General features: G+C 43.4%; 1 protein-coding gene across 1 annotated transcript; it reads right to left on the reverse strand.

Annotated features, from left to right (window-relative positions):
* Positions 1-681: 681 nt before the first annotated feature.
* LOC115390041 (programmed cell death protein 4) lies at positions 682-18,662 on the reverse strand. Its single transcript, XM_075410420.1, is given in 14 exon segments — positions 682-1,109; positions 1,564-1,678; positions 1,681-1,702; positions 1,837-1,947; positions 3,367-3,474; positions 5,933-6,047; positions 6,130-6,227; positions 6,780-6,937; positions 6,940-6,981; positions 6,984-7,002; positions 7,117-7,230; positions 10,580-10,677; positions 11,207-11,509; positions 18,198-18,662. Coding segments are annotated over 14 exon segments (1,401 nt in total). The 5' UTR covers positions 18,244-18,662; the 3' UTR covers positions 682-1,057.
* Positions 18,663-18,964: the final 302 nt, after the last annotated feature.

Below are 18,964 nucleotides of genomic sequence, written 5' to 3' on the forward strand. Positions count from 1 at the left end.
CCTTATAACCTTTTAAAACAACATACAGAAACTCAGTTTGTTGTCTGAATGAAATATATTTATTATAACTTTGGTCAACATGTAAAACTGTCAAGACAGGGGCAGAAAAAAAATTTCCAAACTTCTGTGACGCAGGTTTGGCTTAGCATTTGAAGGTTACCTGTCCAGTCATCCGCTGACCATGTACCTGTAGATACAATAGCAAAAAGCAAGCATAACAGGATTGCTCAATTATCAGAATTCTTGAAACACATGGCTTCTGATGCATATTTACTCAATGTAATCTTTTTTTACGCCACCCTAATCCTTTTTTGCTTGCTACCTTATAGAGTAAACATTTTGGCCTCGAAGACCAAAAAAAAAAAAAATTCCCCAAAACATAACAAAAAGTAGTCCCTAAGGATCAATAGACACTTGAACCAGATGGTACAAAGCATGATGTTCTCAATAATTTTCGAATAATTTGCAGGAGATAATGAAAAGGCTGCAATTTGTATAGCTAAGCTAAATTACCAAGTGCTCACTTCCTGTACAGTATGCTCTGTCCTCGGGTGTATAAGTGTGTGTTTTGTCCCATTTAAAGAGTATCACATCCAAAAAGAGACATGGCAACAGGTGACACCGAACAAAAGACAACAATCCCAAAAAAATCCCAGCCTGCCTCCCTGCAGCTCTGACAAGTTTTTCTTTTTCTTTTTTTTTTTTTGTTAACAAACAGGTACAAAGACTGAGGCAAGAGGTTTGAATCAACCCCAGAAATACAGAATATTCTTTAAGGAAAAAAAACAAAACAAAACAAAAAAAAAAACAGAACTCCTCTAGAACAGTGATGAACAAGATGAAGGGAACTGAATGCCTGAGACACTCTTCAGTTTACTTCCACCGAACGTCAAACGCTGGTTTGTGTGATGACAACGTTATCAGGAGGGGAACAAGGAAACGCTGGACTGCAGGCATGCCCGGTCTCAGGGAACACGCTGAAGCAGAAACAGGGTGTAAGAACCAGTAGACACCCGTCATCCTCTTCCCCCGCTGCTCCTCTTCCTCTTCTTCTGGATTAATTCTTTATCAGGCCTCCGTCTCCTTCACTAACGAAACGCTTTCGCCCTCTGGTGGAGAAAAACAACATTTAAGATGTGTTAATATCATGTTTGAACATTTCTATCACGTTTGAAAAACTAGAATGAAACAGGAAACTCAACAGGTTTATTCAAATAACCTGCATTTTTTTCATGTAGTTAAGCTTGATTTAAACAGATTCAATTGTTCTCAACTTTTATAACACTGTCAATAATCCACCTCTTTATTACCAATCTTTCCAAAAACCACTAATTCATGTAAATAGAAATTCTGAATATAATCAAAGTATAGTAACAACAAGAAATGAAGCAAAATATTCCTGCAATCATATTCTAAATTAAAGCGTGTAAACATGAAGCAATACATCTTGGACTAATCCAACAAGAAGAAATGAGTTAAAGAACTAAACAACAGACAACACTCAACAAAAAAACAAGACTTTTTTTCTTTAACACGGACAGCAACAAGGAACTATTTGACAAACTGGAGGGGCAGGCGTCCCTCAGCTGCTTGGTGATCACTGCCTCCTGGTAGCAGAGATCCACAAAGGTCTCCATGATGGCGTGGGCATGCGGCACGTCAAGGCTGATTTCAGGAGCTCATCAAAGACGCGCTGGAATCCCTGCAGGCAGATTCATGCAAAATCATGCAAGGTTAACTGATGCTTAACTTTATTTATTTGCAGCTCAACTGGAGATTTCAAAGTCAACAAATGTTTAAACTAGTTTGGAGTAATAGTTGAGGAAAGAGTCTCACCCTGTTCATCTGGTCCACAGTGATGAGGCCCGTTTTCCAGAGCGACTGAAGGAGCTTCATCATCATGTGGCTGGCGCTCTCGCCTTTGGACTCCAGCACCATCACCACCGCCTGAGAAACAACAAGATGTTAAAGGCAAACAACACACTGGGAAAAGTGTTTCTACACCTGTAACAGAAACATTTACCACCTGATGGCAGCATTGGAGGTATTTGAACTTAAGGTGGGTCATGGTACAGGTATGATCTACAGCAGGGACATGAAGCCATTTCAGTTCAAGACCACTGACAGTCCCATTTCATCTCAACTGGGGCGTTAAGAGTCCCAAATGTGTGCGGGTGAAACAAACTGAACCAGTTATGTGTTTATACTTAGACAGGTGCAGAGTCCTGGTTGGACTGATGGACGTATACACGTATCACAAACAGGAGAAAGACGCTGTGAAACACACAATGTCACAACACCAATCACTCCAGTCCATTCATGAACTAGCTGCTCTCAGAAGATCATGACAGATCCATCACAAGTACTTTACTCACAATACCATCAGATTTCAAAATAATGCTGCTTGAGGCCAAAGATTGTGTCATATTTCTTACAGTGCTTTTATTATTTTTATTATGTCGTAGAAATATGTGCAATACTGTTATGTAATTGTTGTGGAGGTGTCTTTGCTGTCATTGTGGCCGTCGAGGCATTTATGGCACAGTTTCTGAGTCCAACACACATTTCCCTAAGTGGGACAATGAAGTGTATTGTTTTGTCTTGTCCTTGGCAGAAAACATTTACGGCAGTTATGAAGGATATTTTTACAGCCAGTTTTGTGCTTCAGTTTATTTGACTCAACACTTTTTTTTTTTTTTTTTTTTAAAAAAGGTTCAATTTAGCTTTTTTAAACCTGCATTTTGAACACCGAGTCCAGCAGAGGACCTTGGTTTTAACACTTCACTTCTTTCCGAGTAAAACATTCACAGGCAAGTGTGAAGTAACAACTCACAAGTATTCACATCACTGCAACCAAGTAAAAATGCATCTACAGAAAGTTAAATAGCAAAGGTGATCTGTAAGAAAAAAAAAAAAAAAAAAAAAAAACCTTAAACATCCCATGTTATGAGTGCAGAGATACTACAGATGTTTTGAGACTGGTCTGTTGCATTTTCAGCACTTTGATTTGTTACTTTTCAGTGCATTTACTTTTACAATTGTCACCATGTGATCTGACTGCTTTTAAAATCACGACTTTGTAAGTTTTTCTTCTTGCAGAAAACATCCTGTATTTACTGCTGCAAGGTCATAATACACTTCAAGGTACATTTGAAATTTTCTTTAAAACAGGTGTTTAATACAGTTAAACTTAAGTGACTTAACAGTATAAAATACCTATTTCACAGCAAAATCCCAATTAAAGTCACAATGTCCCAATCAATAGTAATATCGTAAAATCCAAGTGGTGTAGCTGTAAAGCCCTCATTCTCAGCATTTCATGGACACAGAACTTAAAAAGCTGACATAAACCGAGGGATACGGTACCTCATAGACCAGCTCGTGGTGAAAGTGTGGGACTTCCAGGTCCCGCAGACAGTGCTCCGCCTCAGCCACATCGCCTGATATCAGGTACTCCTTGAGCAGAAGGTTCATCTGGAACAAACAAAACTCTGTTAACATCCTGTTAACACAGCTGGAGGCGTCTGACTCTGAGTCCCCGTGTGGCTTTTCCAGCACGACAAGATCCAACACGGAGACGGCAAGTTACACGCAACGCACTTCACATGCGGTGCATTTGATACTGATGGTTCAGACCATGTGTTTATTGTGCAGGACAAAAAAGCTTGTCTTGAATAGGAAGCAAATGCTCTTGTTGACCCACAGCCGATATGCATGACAACACATTTTAGGGCTTTCACTGACACACATTTGTCAAATCTTGCATACACACTCGACATTAATAAAAAAAAGAAAAAAAAAATGCTCTCTGTCTGCAGGTATTTCTGTTTTTTTAATTATTATGATCATTATGCTCCTCTGCGAAAGTGTTGCTCTCGCAGCTCATCAGATTTTTTTTCACATCACTGAAAGGCCTTCTCTCCTTAAAATGGCTGCAGCAAAATGTTAATTTCCATTAACATCATGAGAACTGAGTAAAACCGAGGAAGAACTCACTCATGGACCGGTGGAAAAACACTGCAGAGCCTTACACTGGGCTGAATTTCTTCATTAATGATGAAGGTGAATCAGGTTCGTTTCTCATCATCTTCCTTTTTCTTTGTGAAAAATGCATTCCTGCCAGGAGACCCTGCATGTTTCAAATAACAGGAGCGCACCTGCCTCTCAGTTATGCAGCCGCAGCAGTAAACCTGACTTCTCAGGGCAATAAAACCAGTCGCATGTGGTTGATTGTCCATCTATTACCACTGGAGCGGCACTGGAATGTTTAGCAGGCTGGGTTACATCACCCTCGCTGCGAAGCCACTCGTATATTAGCGAGCGCAGTTTACGTAAACCTATTTAAGGAATAATTAGTCATACACCAGTTGAGCTCTGAGGAGCGTGATTAATGCAAGATGCTCAAAACAGTCTGAGTCAACCCTGTGTCTAATTTACCGAAACACAAGAGGAGAGCATGTTGTGTTCACAAGCAGGGCGGCGAGAAAGAGGAGAAAGGAATCGGGCGGGCTGAACGTATGAGAGCTGCGAGCGAGGGAGTCCCTGCTCCTCCTCGTGGCCGCCGAGCGCAGCCAGGCAGGAAATCAAAACTGTGCAGGAAACTCTGGAGGTCTGAAGGTTACCGAGGATAAAATGATGCACGTCACCGTTAACTGTTACGCAACTTGACATTTTTTTATAAGATGTCCACTTGAATTTCACAAACCGTCCACACCCACCATCACAACGAAGGCAGTGGAATCACAAGTGAATGTTTGAAACGTATCACACACGTCCTGAATATAAATGGGATGTAATCCTTCCATGTGTGAATTTATGTGGGTAACAAATCTGCTGCTTCTGTGCACGGTGCATGTGTGCTTGCTGATATTTATTTATTTATTTTTTGTCCCATTTCCACTTTTCAGGGTAGAAATATCCTTTGCCGACTCAGCAGTAGAACAGAGGGCAGACCTGCAGGTCTGGACCCAGCAGGGATCTTTGCCTTATGTTGTGCACCTGACATTATCTTAGCAACAACACACAAACACTGATCCCTAATCAGTTTGGCGTTGTTCAACAAATCCATTTGCAAAATTAAACCAAAGAGCATGTGATTCATTGCTTGATCATTTTCACAGTGACCGACGCGATTTGGCTGCGATCTAGAACCAAATTAAGTTTCAATTCAGTTGGCGGTTGTCTCAGTGAATGGATGAAAGCGACTGATCATGTAAAGTGCAGCGAACCTCCGCAGGTATTTTCTGAGAGTCATTCACTAATTCATCGGGACTGTTAGGCCAGAATTGATCTGGTCAAGAAGTCAATCGTGATCGTCTTGCAGGAGCTTGCAAGTGATTCCTAACTGAAGACGGAAACAAACAACTAACCGGCCTTTGCTCTCAGGGCTTTCTGGGTGAACTGACTGGAAGAGATAAAGATTAACAAACAAGTCTATTAACGTAGAGAAATCTGTTTTTATGTTGACAATTTGAGGTTATGGTGTCAATCACTACTCTGCTTTGCAGTCATCATAACCAGCTAATTATTTACTCGTATCTCCTGTCTGTCTGTTTCTGCTCCAGCTACTGTTCCTCTCACAGCGCTTCATCCTCGCTGTCCTGCAAAGCTTTGGAGATACAACATTTTAGAGATTTGAAAGTCTTGTTAACATCGTCCAGCGCCTGCAGCTGCGATGTCAAACCCCTAATATGTTCATAGAGCACACCTGATGTTTGACTGGCTCAGCACAGTGCTCATGGATTGCCTCCTGCGTGTTCCTCTTCCTACTGACAGCCCGTGCTTTTATTGTGCAGAACTCAGGGTAGCACTCAGAGCTCCATGTTAGAACTGGATTAAGAGAAGAGCCCAGCTTTCACACCTTTAGGATTTCCAGGGGAGAAACTTTGCCCGATATTAAAACAGATGCAGTAGAAAAAGGTTATATTTTAACCTCTTTGATGAGATGCTTGACCGGTCTCAGGCCTCCTCCGACGCCCCACACATTGTCCAGACGGACCATCTCCCTCTTCATGGTCAGCAGCACTGCGGCGCGGTCTAAAGCCACTCTGAGGAAAGAAAGATCACATTTAGAATTATGATGGCGACAGAATAATATAAGGTTTTAATTTCATGTGCTTTCCTTCTCACCTGGCGTGCTCACAGTCCACTTTTCCCTTGTAACAGTCCAGGAAGTCCATGGGCAGGACATGGTCCGCTATGGCTCTGGCAATAAACTGGCCTAACATCTGAGGGAAGGAGAAGAAGAAAAATAACAACGTTGAAAAAAGAAAACTGTGCCCAATCACATGCTAGAGTTCAGTGATCTATCAATATGATGATATAATCTAAACCAAACCCTTCCTGAAACCTCCTGCAGCATGTCAATATTGAATCATGGCACACATGCTCACACAGCGAACAGGAAACCTGCGGTTGGAAAAGTTACAACACAGTTCCACACTATGTCCAAACACTCTCCACTGAGGAGCTGGAGCCCTCTGACTGACTGGACACACACTTTATAACATGAAAACAACAAACAAAAATAAATTGAATCAATAGCTCTCGTTCCCTTTGATGGTCTGTAATGGGGAATGAGCAATTATATCCATTTTAGACGTTTTCCATTGTGAGCCTTGAAGTGAAGTAAGTAAATCCCGAGCAATGTTTGGATTTTCTAATGGAAAAGCCAGGATGTATCATCTCTGAAATGTGCCTGATCCCTGTCTCTCAACTCTGTAACAACAGCCGGTAAGAAATTTGCAGCTCAGACTTCCTCCCGGGCCGAGCCGCTGTACCTGCGGAGCCTCCGGTGTGTACAGGATGAGGTCCGGCAGCTCTTTGAGGATCTTGTCGAAAGCGCGTCCCATGTCGCGCTGCGACAGCATCTTTCCCCGACAGGTCGGGACAGCAGGCGGCGAGGTCAGCTCTCTGTGGCTGGCTTTACCCTCGAGGACAGGGACACGGCCACGGAGGAGAACTCGTACTTGTGCGGACCAGGTTGAGCTCCTTCAGCAGCATCTGGCAGAGCGAGGAACAATGGAGGAGTCAGGTGATGTCATGAAACAGCACTCTACCGATGGAAAGATCCAAAATCTTTTAGAAACCAAGGGCGGATCAGTGTTTGAAACCTACCTCCACCTCCTTCGTGTCTCCATGCTCGAAGTACTCCTGGACGATTGGGTGTGACCATTTTTCTAGTTCTTTCTCGTCAACTTCTGGCCCAACTGTGGCGTAAACTGTGTTCCCCTGTGCACCAAAAAAAACGCCATCAGGAAGGAGAATTCACAACGAGCACAAAAACACTTTCATTTATGAGCGTTAACTGGATGTTCCACAAAGATTTGGGTATTAATGCAATTTTCCTCATTCTGTGAGGCAGACAAAAACCAGAATCTTGACGAAGGCAAAGATTTAGCAAAAAAAAAAAAAAAATTACCGTCTGATTTCAGATCGTAGCGGTTTGACCAACAACTTCTAGTCCCTCAAATGAGGAGCATTGGAAGCATCTCATCTTGTCCGTCAACACTCCTCCTCAAAAAGTCACTGAGCAGAGCCATGCAGCTGCAGCATGGAGGCTCACGGTAAGATTAAGTTCCTTAAGTTATGTAATTGAATACTTAATTGATAAGTAATCCCTGCTTCCTCTTTAAAGGAAACATGCTACGAGGACTGGATGACACACGCACGCACGCACGCACGCACGCACGCACGCACGCACGCACGCACGCACGCACGCACGCACGCACGCACGCACGCACGCACGCACGCACGCACACACACACACCACACACACACACACCCACACACACACCACACACACACAGCAGATTAGCTGGCTGGCCTGGATGAAGCAGTGGTTTTGGCTTTATGGTGTTTTATTTATTAAAATGTTGCAAAGCTGTGTCAGTGCCTCGGTGTCCATCTGCAGTCGAGAATCCAGGGGTGCAATTAATCTGAAGTCAACAGCCAAATATCCTCCCAAAAATTCAAGGCAGGCTTCCTTTTTTAACACTGATTAAGATCATATGATCATATAAAGAGCATGAAGCAGACTGCTGCCAACTCGTTGATCCAGTTTTGTTTGTTTTCCCACAAAGTTCTTCAGTCAATTTAAAACTAGTTCAAGTTTCACCAAAAAAGAAAAGACAAAAGGTGGATATGAAGCATGTCGGGGTGGACTGAATGACCGGGAGCTTCAGGTGACCAGCTCAGTCTGATTCAAAGACCAGACGGCCACACGTGTCTTTTTCCCCCTGTGCCACTCTGTCCCGGTTCCCTTTTAACGCTCCACATCTTTTCCACTACATTCATGAATCGGCCAAGGCCAAATCACACCGAGCTTTTCCCAAATCACTATCAGCCTTCTGCCGACAGACGCTCTATTCCCAGCCTATATTCTGACCTCAGCCGCAGACAAACACACGATAACGCGGTTAAAGATTAAAGATACTGTTGGTATCGACGGGATGAAGCCACCTGGATTCAACAACCATGTGAGCTGCTGCGTTTCAACTCGGCTTGGGGATTTCATGTAAAGATCCAAATGCTAACAGCGTTTTTCTTTAAAAATCTGTAGCTTGAAATCCATTTGGAGCAGAGTTCTAAAATTTAGCGTCGCTCTCATTTGTGGACAGATCCACTAGACTTAAAATGTATTTAAAACTGACTATTTGTTCATAAACAAAATCAATGAAGGAGGAAAGATGAGAGCTTCTTTAAAGATTTTAATACAATTGGAAATGTTGCCCAAAATTCAAGTAAAACAGTTGAACCTCTACATATTTGGGAGTTCTGACTCATAAACTGAAATATTTTAATCCTTCAATTTGTTATTTATTATTCTTTTTATTTTGTAAGTCAAGAAAATCAAGGCTGCAGATTTTTTTTAGCCACACCTGCACATCACTGGGATTAAATGACCACTGCCGAAAAAGCATAGGAAACCCTATTTCTGCTTTCCTTTGTCTCAATACTGTGGTCCTTAAATATTTAAGTTTCCAGGTAAAAAAAAGGTACGAAGCTCAAGCTTCATGCTGAGCAGCTTCTAAAAAGATTGAAAACATTGCCGCCACAAGGTTGATCCACAAGTGGATCTCACAAAAGGGATAATCACCATCCTGCGCTGACAAAAGAAATCTCTGTGTCTGTCAGACAGAAGAAGCTGAGGGTTGGAAAAGAAAGTAAAAGGCCAGACTTAGATTTCAATGAAATACTGAGGGAATGATATTAAAATGGTGGAAGACACAGAAAACCCTGTGAAGTGTCAAAGCTGAGGAAATCATGAATGGAAAAAAAAAGGCCCTGTCTTTTGTTTAGTTGTTTTTAAAAGGATTGTGATCCAGATAAAGTGCAGGAACAGGTTGAGCTAAACGGTGGCAGTGAATAGCACACACTTCCTAGTTTGGGTTTAGCTCATGACATTTTTAGCTACAACAGCTTTGGACTATTGGGCAATTCTGCAATAGTTTTTCACTTTGCACGTTTAAATCAGCTTTAAATGTTATGAATTACTGAGGAAAACTGAATTTAAATCAGTGAGTGAAGGACCCTCACAGATAATCATTTATACAAATGATCAACAGTTGGTAATACTGCAATGTGACCCTCATTCATTCCAGCTTTCCTGGAACATGACAGGTATTTCTTTCATTCCCTGGGATTGCAGTTTGTTGCATGTTTAGTTTGTGTTAAAAATGAAACGGAGAAAGTATTTCTGCTCAAGGGGGCAATAAACCTTCGGTTTTTTCAAAGAAAAAAAAAAAATCTATTCAGTGAGAAAGAGGGACTTTTTCCCCTTAAAGGATGAGCTGAAGCTCTCCTCCTTGTCTGAAAATGAAATACTTGCTTACCAAAAACACCAAAATAACCAAAGGTTCATTCCATCTATTTTTCACATGACTGCCTTTAGGATGGTGGAACTTGTTTGTGAGCCTTGTTTGTAGATATTTGGCCTCAGGATGACCCCAGAGACATAAATAAAGGATATCACAGAACTTTTAACCCCAAAATCTGTTATGTTAAATTTGCCAGAAACAATAAATAGGGGGAAAAAATTAGACCGAAAGAAAGGTTACAAAAACATTGGGGTCAACCTTTTCAAGAGAAGTACCACAGAACTCCAAATATTCTTTCCTGGAAAACAGATCTGAAGAGTGAGGTTTATCTAATATTCCTGGTATCATATTCAGCTCCTGGCGTTACGCGGAACTCCACACAACAACATGTGAGCTCACAAAACCAGGAGCGACGTGTCGGATGTGATCATCTGACCGAGACAGTCAAACATCAGGTGATCATCTGGCTGGGATCCCAATCCAGCCACAGGTGACGGGTGTTCAAAGGCTTTGCATTGCTGCATCTCACAGACAGGAGGGTGCTACTGGAGGGGGCGGCGGGACACGATGTACGGGTACCGTAACGGCGCTCAGGCTTGTTGTCAGAGTTAAATAAACAATACCTTGATAGAGCTTTCCCAAACAAACCAGAGCCGCTACAATACTGAGATCAATACTTTAACACAATTTTACTTATTTGATATATTAAATTTTTATGAGACATGAGCTTCAAAGTTAAATGGTTTGTTCTCGTCACCCACCTGAGAAGACTCGTCGTAGTTTGGGTCCCGAGCGTCAGGCTCTTCAACCTCGTAAACCATCCCAGCAGCTCCCCACACTCCTTTGCCGCCGGCTCCTCCTGCAAACAGCCAGACAGCCACAATCAGCGAAGTCTCCTCAATGACTCGGGAGAGGTGAAAATCAAATCATCCAGAAGATAGTTTACAGTCAAACTAGTTGCTGCTGATGCTGTGAAGTTCTCGCATTGAGTCAATCCTGCGTTTATAAGATTTTGACTCTTACTGGAGCTTTTCGAAACAATACTTTTCTAAATCTAGACACAGAGTTGCAGAAGAAAAAGGTAGACGAAGCAGAAGCAGTGGTGGGAAAGGCTCGTGTTAAAAACAGCTGCCTGCGAGAGTCCATGTTCAGTCAAATCAGTTACAAACGTTTCACCACGATATTATGGAAACACATTGTGTTACACCGATAGGTATTTTTATGTTTAAAAAAAAAAAAATACAGTCAAAAAGGGAATAAGAAAACAGCAGTTATGCTGGAAAACTGAGTTGATTGCAGCAAATTATATGCAAAAGTTGCCAAAGCTTCATAACTTGTCAAATAATAGAAACTTCTGCTGTTCTAAATCACACAACTGCATCCTGTACCTTTTTTTGGAAGCCCTCTGCCTTTGCCCGTCCGCGACTTGCGGTCGTTGGTGTTGGCTTTGCCCTTCGGACTGTGTGGGTCTCCCGGTACCAGCTCTCCCGACTCGGAGAAGGACTCGCTGGTGGAGTTGCGGGACGAAGACTTTCGCAGGCGCCGCTTGGCCTTGGCTTTGAGACGGGCTTCGTGGAGCGCTTTCTCCTGGGGCGTCCAGTTGCCGTTGACTTCCACCTCGTTCAGCGCGTCCTCGTCGTCGCTGTAGGGCTGGCTCCCCTCGGCCAGGTTACCGTCCACTGAAGGCATCCCTGCAAACGCAGCGGGAATATGCCGTTCACAATTTGTTGTGAAAGTTGTGTGACTGTGTAGGCATGTAAGTAGGCAAGAGTGTGTGTAGATAAACATGAATATTTGTGTGAATGACATATAGAAATATTTTATCATCTTGTAATAAAAGGAGGAAAAAAAAATACAAAGAAAGTGATATTTTGTTTAAAGGTATGTCCAAGTTCTAATTATTACATTTAAAAACAAACCCTCTGAGACAAACAACGAAAAAATATAACTGTATTGAGCAATCTAGAACTGCAGAGGGGAATTACACATTTACAGTTACCATGATGAGACGGATTAGTTTCATGTCTACTTCACAGATTGTGCTGCAACATCAAAGCGCTGGAGCAGCACGGCGGGCATCACGGCTCAGAGCACACAGGCGCTTTCACACTGTGTGTAACGCAGCCGTGTGTCAGGCCAGAGGTGTGCACCGCGAGCCAAAGGTCACATAGCACTGAAAACAACACACACACAAATGACAGCAGCTCAGGTCCACACACGCATTGCTGTGACACTCACCAGCGCTATCAGACGTCATGAGTTGCACTATCCTTTATGAGTGTGTGTATTATTAAAATAAAAAAAAACGAAGCCGTGTTTAGGAAGCTTGCCTCACGTTGGTTGATTTAAGTGTGCATGAAGAGATACAACAAAACAACAAGTGGCACGGGAGCTGCAGGCATGGGAGGGAGGGGGAGGGGGAGGGAGGGGGAGACAGGCAACACATGTTGGAGAAATGCTGACGCCAGGCTTTTCGTTATTCCTGTCTTCTCGCGATGCGTGCGCCACGGATAGTGAGCCTGACTACATATGGCATGGTTGAGTCCACGGCTGCTCACATGACAGGAGCGTAGGAGAGAAGGAAAGCAGGAGGAGGAATGTTTGAGGGTGTAATGAATACTTAAGATCCCTTATTTATGGCTTCAAAGGCAGCTTGTGGCGTGGATTACAGGACATGCAGAAAGCACACACCAGAGATAAGACTAATTCATAAAAGCAAAGACAGAGTCCATGCTTTTACAATGTAGAAGCAATAAAATTATTGACTTAACCCCCCTGTCAATGAGCATAAAAGATCTCTTAACTTTGCAGAATGCTGAACAATGCAAATCAGAAAAAGGAAGCAACTCCTACACCTCCCTGAATCAACCTGTTTCCTTCATGGCACCACCACACCCTTGGCCTTCACAATTCTGTAAACAGCCGACCATGTGTCATCTCCTCACTCGGCAGCTCCTCCTCCTCCTCCAATGTAGGCCACAGGGCCTCCAGTAAATTAGGAACTAACCAATGGCGGCAGTCCAAACACACGACTGGCCAACTGGAGGAGAGCAGAAAAATGAGAAGGCAGAAAAGATCTGAGCTGTTTGCCAAGGCCAGAGTTGCAAAACAAGCCGAGCACAATGCAGCCACGCTAACATTTTAAAGACAGTAACAAACAGGGAGACCCTGCACCAGCTGGACTCAACCGTGAGTGGCTGTTGGAAGGTCTAATCTGCAAGCTGTAGGGTGCTGTGACATGCCCAGAAAGAAAAATTCACATTGTTGTCTCTAACAGTGAACCAACATGGTCATGAGAGTTAAAGAAAAAAAATGTGCTTGTGCAGTCCTGCAGAGGGCCCCAGCCTGGCCTGGTGTGTGTGTGTGTGTGGGAGGTTTCCACAGCCAGTGACACCGGTCAGCGGCGTGGAAGTTTTTCAGTATCTGTGCAGCAGGCTTATGAATGAGGGGGTCAGTGGAGCAGAGTTTTCACATAACTTGCCAGGAGTAGACCTGGTCTGGATTATAAATGCCTCTCTAATCAGGCAGTTCAGCCACTGCCTGAAGAATCCCCACCCCCCCAAATATAGCTTCATTTTCACACCAGCCCCCAACTCAAAATAAGCATGACACCCATTTTTAGATTACTTAAATATAGGTTTAAGAGAATGGCACTAACAAATCAGTTACCACGTTTATCTGTGGAAGTAAGCAGGCATGGATGTTTAACTTCTTTTTTTTGCACCTAAAACTCACTTAAATCTTAAAATGTTTAAAATCTGCTTCCAGACAAATTCTGCAGTTCAACACAGCATTGACAAAGCGCTCCAACAAAAACAACACAAATCAGTGTTCTCATCTTTTCATCGGTTGGTGATTAAGGAATTCCTGCTACTGTTTTCCCTCGCTTCAACATTTTATGGGGAATTGTTAGTTCGCCGCGAAATGCCACCACATTAACTCCCTGCGCAGCTCAGGCTCGGCTCGCAGCACTGCTGTCAAAGTTCTTACTGCTGCTCATATGTCACAAAACTGTCTGTTGTGCCATTTCTTTACATCTTTTGATCCCATGTTAAAAACCACTAGGCAGCTTCAACTAAATATGTTTCCCCTTGAAAACAAGATCTGGCTGAGTCAAAGATTAAATAAAAAAAAACACATATTGCATCAGTTTAGGAGCACATTGGCAGAAGAGATGTCCAAAGCTTTCCGAGTCAGAGAAACATCTGCAGCATGATAAAGGACTCGGAGCGATAACGGCCCGTCTGTCTGGGGTCCTGTGGAGAGAAGGGTGTGGATGTGCTTGTGGTTTAACTGTTCCTTCATTTAATGAAAGGATGCTTGGGCAGAATTTCAAACATGTTCCAGACATGCAGCCTAAGCCAGCGCCATGTGTAGTAATTTATGTGTGTACATATAAACACACAACGGTAAGAAGCAAAGCTGAGAAACGAGGCCACACACAGTCAGTCACCTCTGTCCAAAAGGTACGAGGGTTTTCCAGATGATAAACATTATGTCTCTTTCTTCCAGGGGCAGAACAATCTCACACCTAGGATTCTGGATAACGGGGTGATTCTGTGGCACCAGGAAGGAACTCCCTTCATGAGGAAACTGTTAAAATAAGGCATCCCTGATATCGTTTGAGGATCTGAGGAGGAAGAACGATTATCTGCAACCAAGATCCTTTCTAAGAACAACTTAAATGACTCTACCTGTGTTCAGCGGTAAAGAAAAACTGCTTAAATGAGAGGAAAGTATCTCAGTTTATCGTAACTTAAGTGTCTGCTCTGTTGATGGAGGGAAATCCAAAAGAAAGATTAAATATAACAACTGATGCAGAGCTTTGGTTAGAGTCGAGTCAAAAAAGTTTGTCTTCCACTGCTAATGCAACTAATGAACCACTATAACTTTCTTTAGCTCCATATCATGCCACAGAGGTTGAACAAATATAAACCTGAGCCATCAGACATATTTTACATGTAGTACAGAGGGGGGCTCGTGTTTTCATGCACAAAGTTTGGTACTTTTTGGCACAACTTCAAACTGTCAGCATTTTCTTTCCCATTGGACCGACAAACGTTGCTGCTGGGGAACTTTACAACCATTAAAGCACATTTTAAAAACCCCCAGGAGAGATTTTCTTTTTCCTTTTAAATAGCTCTGTCAGGAAATGTATAAAGGAGATGTGGAAGTCTGACTCCCATCTCCTCATAGCTCGACGTTTAATGGGAATGAACAGTTGTATCCCACTCTAACAGATTACTCTGAGCTATAAAGACAACACTTTTCTGAAGATCTGGCAGCCTTTCTAGACCAATGCTGACACTTTACCAACCACTTCAGATTTACCGTAGTATTATGAAAACAACAGTAAATTGATCCACTGCAAATCACCTGTGTAAGCCAGGATTATTTACACCTTCTCTTACTTTACATTCTATTTATTCATTTACTTATTCATTTATTTACCATTTCTTTGACCATTGTCTAATCACTTTAAGTTAGATATTCGTTCAGTTTGTATGCGTACAGGGGTGGGGGGTATTCTGTCTATGTTTCATTAAACAGGAAAATTTGGAAAATGAAATATTGAAAAAAAAAAAATCTTCATTTTCAGATGCAGAATGAGAAGGACGCAGAAAAATAAACCAACAGACCAAACAGAGTCCTGTACAGTCTGACTGCTGAATCGCACTAATATCTGCAGAGCATCTGCACAGATGAAGTGCGTGCAGGAGATTAGCAGCCCTCAGATTGACAGTTGAATGTGTGATAGCAATCTTGTTTTTATCATTAACCAACCCACACACACATTTTCTAAACTCTTCATGCAAACAAATGTGTGCAAACATCTCCTCATGAATGACACGAGGATTCAGAAGACGAGGGTTAACAAAGAAGTCCGCAACAGGGCGTGCACCCAGCAGGCCATGAGCAAATGCGAAATGACACTTATGGCAGTGCGCTTCTTCCATAAAGGCTCTAAAACATGCATTTGTGCATGAAGTTACGTAACTGGTCTCGCAGGTTGCTCTGTGCATACATTTTAAATCTGCCCCTATCGGGCATTTGGAGCACAGAGCTACTCTGTGTTGCTTTAAAGCTCACTCTGGCCGTGCTGCATGTCAATGTTGAAACATGCAGCTGAACAGTCGGGTGACTGATTAACACAGACTGTTTTTTTAAGCTAATGTCCATCCATACATCTTAAGCACCACTTTGTCCTACTTAGGTTCGTGGGAGGTTAGGACCGATTACAGATGACAATAGAGGAAAGGAAGGTTCTCTAGTCTGGACGGGTCACCGGTCCATCACAAGGCAAACAGATTAACAACCAGGCACTCTCATTCATCCCTATGGGCGACATCCAACACGCAGAATGCACGTCAGTTTACTGTGGCAAAGAAATCCCATGAAGAACATCCAAACAACAGAGCTACACCACCAGTAATGTGTTGGAGGAAAGGAAGCAGCAGGTGAGGAGCTGCCGCTGCACCGATCATGAGCTGATGAGCAAGAGAAGCAAAAAGGTGGCAAGAAAACTCTGAAAATCACCTCGACTAATGAAGGTTGTGAGATGAATTCCACGGATGTGACATAAAGCTCCCAGCCAGCTATTAGGAGCTCACTGCTTTCAGGCCTACTCTTCCAGGGTCGAGTGCTTTCAAAGCCAACAAACGTGCTTTTATAGGTACGGGGAAAAAGCAGCAAGAAGCTTACTTATTATAACATAAATCTGTTTTCTTACAACCAAACATATCTGTGCTTTCTGTCAGCAGTGAAGACATGACTGTAAATCAAGCGTCATGCTGCATTGGTGTGTATCAAGCACAAGGCACAAGTTATGTTTGAATGTTTTATTTTACATTTTATAGTAAACAGTCATCGGGATCCGCAGGTAATATGAACCTAAACCAACTTCAAATAAAATATTTTCACATTATAGTTTTACATGTAATAATGCGTCTCTGATCAAATAAAGGGGGACTAGAGGAATGTCTTCTATTCTGATCACCCAAGCAGAATAATGTCGGTTTCCCACACGGCCGTATGGGCTGCGGTGCCCAGACTGACCCGCAGATTAACAGGCTGCGGACGCTCCGACTCCTCCGTCCCAGACAATAGACTCTTTTGACAGTGCTTGTTTGGCACCACATCATCCACTGAGGACGCTACATCAAGCATGGCTTGATCTTCCTTGAGACAAAAAAAAAGGGGGGGTACCAGCCAAGTGCATGTAGAACAGCCCATCTGTGCACTGAGGGGATGACTGTTTTTACACAAACACACACACAATCCATAACACCAGTAACATGCCGTGTGGCCTGTCACACACCCACCTCACGCGGGCAGCAGGATGTGTATTTTTAGGGTAAACAGGGTCTTAAAGCGTGCGGATGAATGCATACCTCAGTCTACAACATTAACGCTGGTTACAGCGCGAACAATATGTTTCTTATGTAACATTTAAACAGATAGCGACGCGGGCGGTTATGTAAGGCTTCTCCATTGGCTCTTATAGCGGGCTATACGTGACGACGTCACCACGAGGCTGAGCGCAGAGCAGGAACCCAGTGTGCCACGAGCTCAGACTGCATTAAAAAAAAAACAAAAAAAAAACAAGATGTGCATCAATCAGACTATTTATTCACGCGCTGTGCGCAGTGGAGGCGCGCGTGACGACTATAAATATTACATTGTTTTGACTGAGGAGGGGGTATTAAAGAGGCGCATTCTGCAGGTTTTCTCCTCGATACAAAATGTGATTCCAGGAAAGATGCTACAAATCAAGGATTTTTTTTTTGTTTTGTTTTGTTTTCTAAGGGGGGGACGATGTTTGGAAACGCACTGTCACGCTATGCGCTATAATGAACCCTCGAACGACAAGATAATCATTATTCATAACGATATATCAGTTTAAAGTGCAGCGGTATCTGTTTTTAAAGGAAACAAACACCAGAACGGAAAGTGTGTCTACGTACACACACGCACACGCGCAGCACACAAAGCGGAAGTAGACACAGTGGCCTCGTCCAATCAAAAGCGTGAAAGGGTTAAACGTTTATAAAAAAAAATCTGCCTAAAGAAAACAAACAAAGGCTTGAAAGCTTTTGAAACACACATTAAATGCAGCTAAGTGCAGCTTTGCTCTAATCGCAGTGTTGAGAGTGCTAACGTGATTTCTGCAGCGACGCTGACGTGTGTGTCAGTGTGTGTGTGTGTGTCTGGTTTTCACGGAGCACATGGTGGAGCATGGCTGGCTCTGCTGCCCATCCCATGTAGGGACAATAGACGTGTGGAGGGTGGAGGGGGGGGGGGGACGTGTGGAAGCAGCACGGGCCCCGTGGCGGATCCCCCGACATGGAGCAACACGCCGCGATGCTGCGTTTGACTCACCGTCGGCTGGCGGAGCGGCGGACCACGTCTCCACTTCTGTCGCCATGGCGCTCTCCAGATTGCACGGATAGAAAATCCTCTCTCTCTCTCTCGCTCGCTCGCTCCCTCTCTCCCGTCGAGGTGCCTCCTGGAGCTGCAACAGATTCAACCCCCCCTCCCTCAATCACCGCAAGCCAAGCCGTCTGGAGGACGCCCACGTTCAATGCAAACGCAAATATTTGGGTCGATGAAGGGAGCACGAGGGGAGTCTCTCTGACACCAATTATTACCGCTGCACGAGAATAAAAATCAAAGTGAATAACAAAGAGGCGGACTGGAGGCTGCAGGAGTTCAGTTTCACTCTCTCCTCAGCGGCTGGAGGGGGGAAAAGCGGTGTGAGACCGACGAGACGGAGGAGAAGCGAAACAACTAGTCGGAGCGCATTTCAGCCAAACAGCCTGCAAGATAAACAAAGTCTGTTTTTAACTTTGAGCGAGCAGCCCGAGCAGTCACGTGGAGAAAACGCGGATGGGGAGTGGTGAGGAGAGGGGGTGGGGGCAGGTCCGGTCTGACCAATCAGAGAGCAGGACGAGGCCTGCTGGAACAGACTCCGTGGACTGTTATTGTCAGAGCATGCCCACACTGTATCAACACAACACAGATTATCGATTGTCTCCATATATTATTATTATAATACTATCACAGTCATTATTTATAGGTTAGACTTGTTCCTTACGTGTTCAGTCTATTTTGTTTGTTTTGTTATAATTGGTGTGATGTTTACACTT

Source organism: Salarias fasciatus, chromosome 6 (genome assembly GCF_902148845.1).
Source record: "Salarias fasciatus chromosome 6, fSalaFa1.1, whole genome shotgun sequence".
Taxonomy (NCBI): Eukaryota; Metazoa; Chordata; class Actinopteri; order Blenniiformes; family Blenniidae; genus Salarias; species Salarias fasciatus.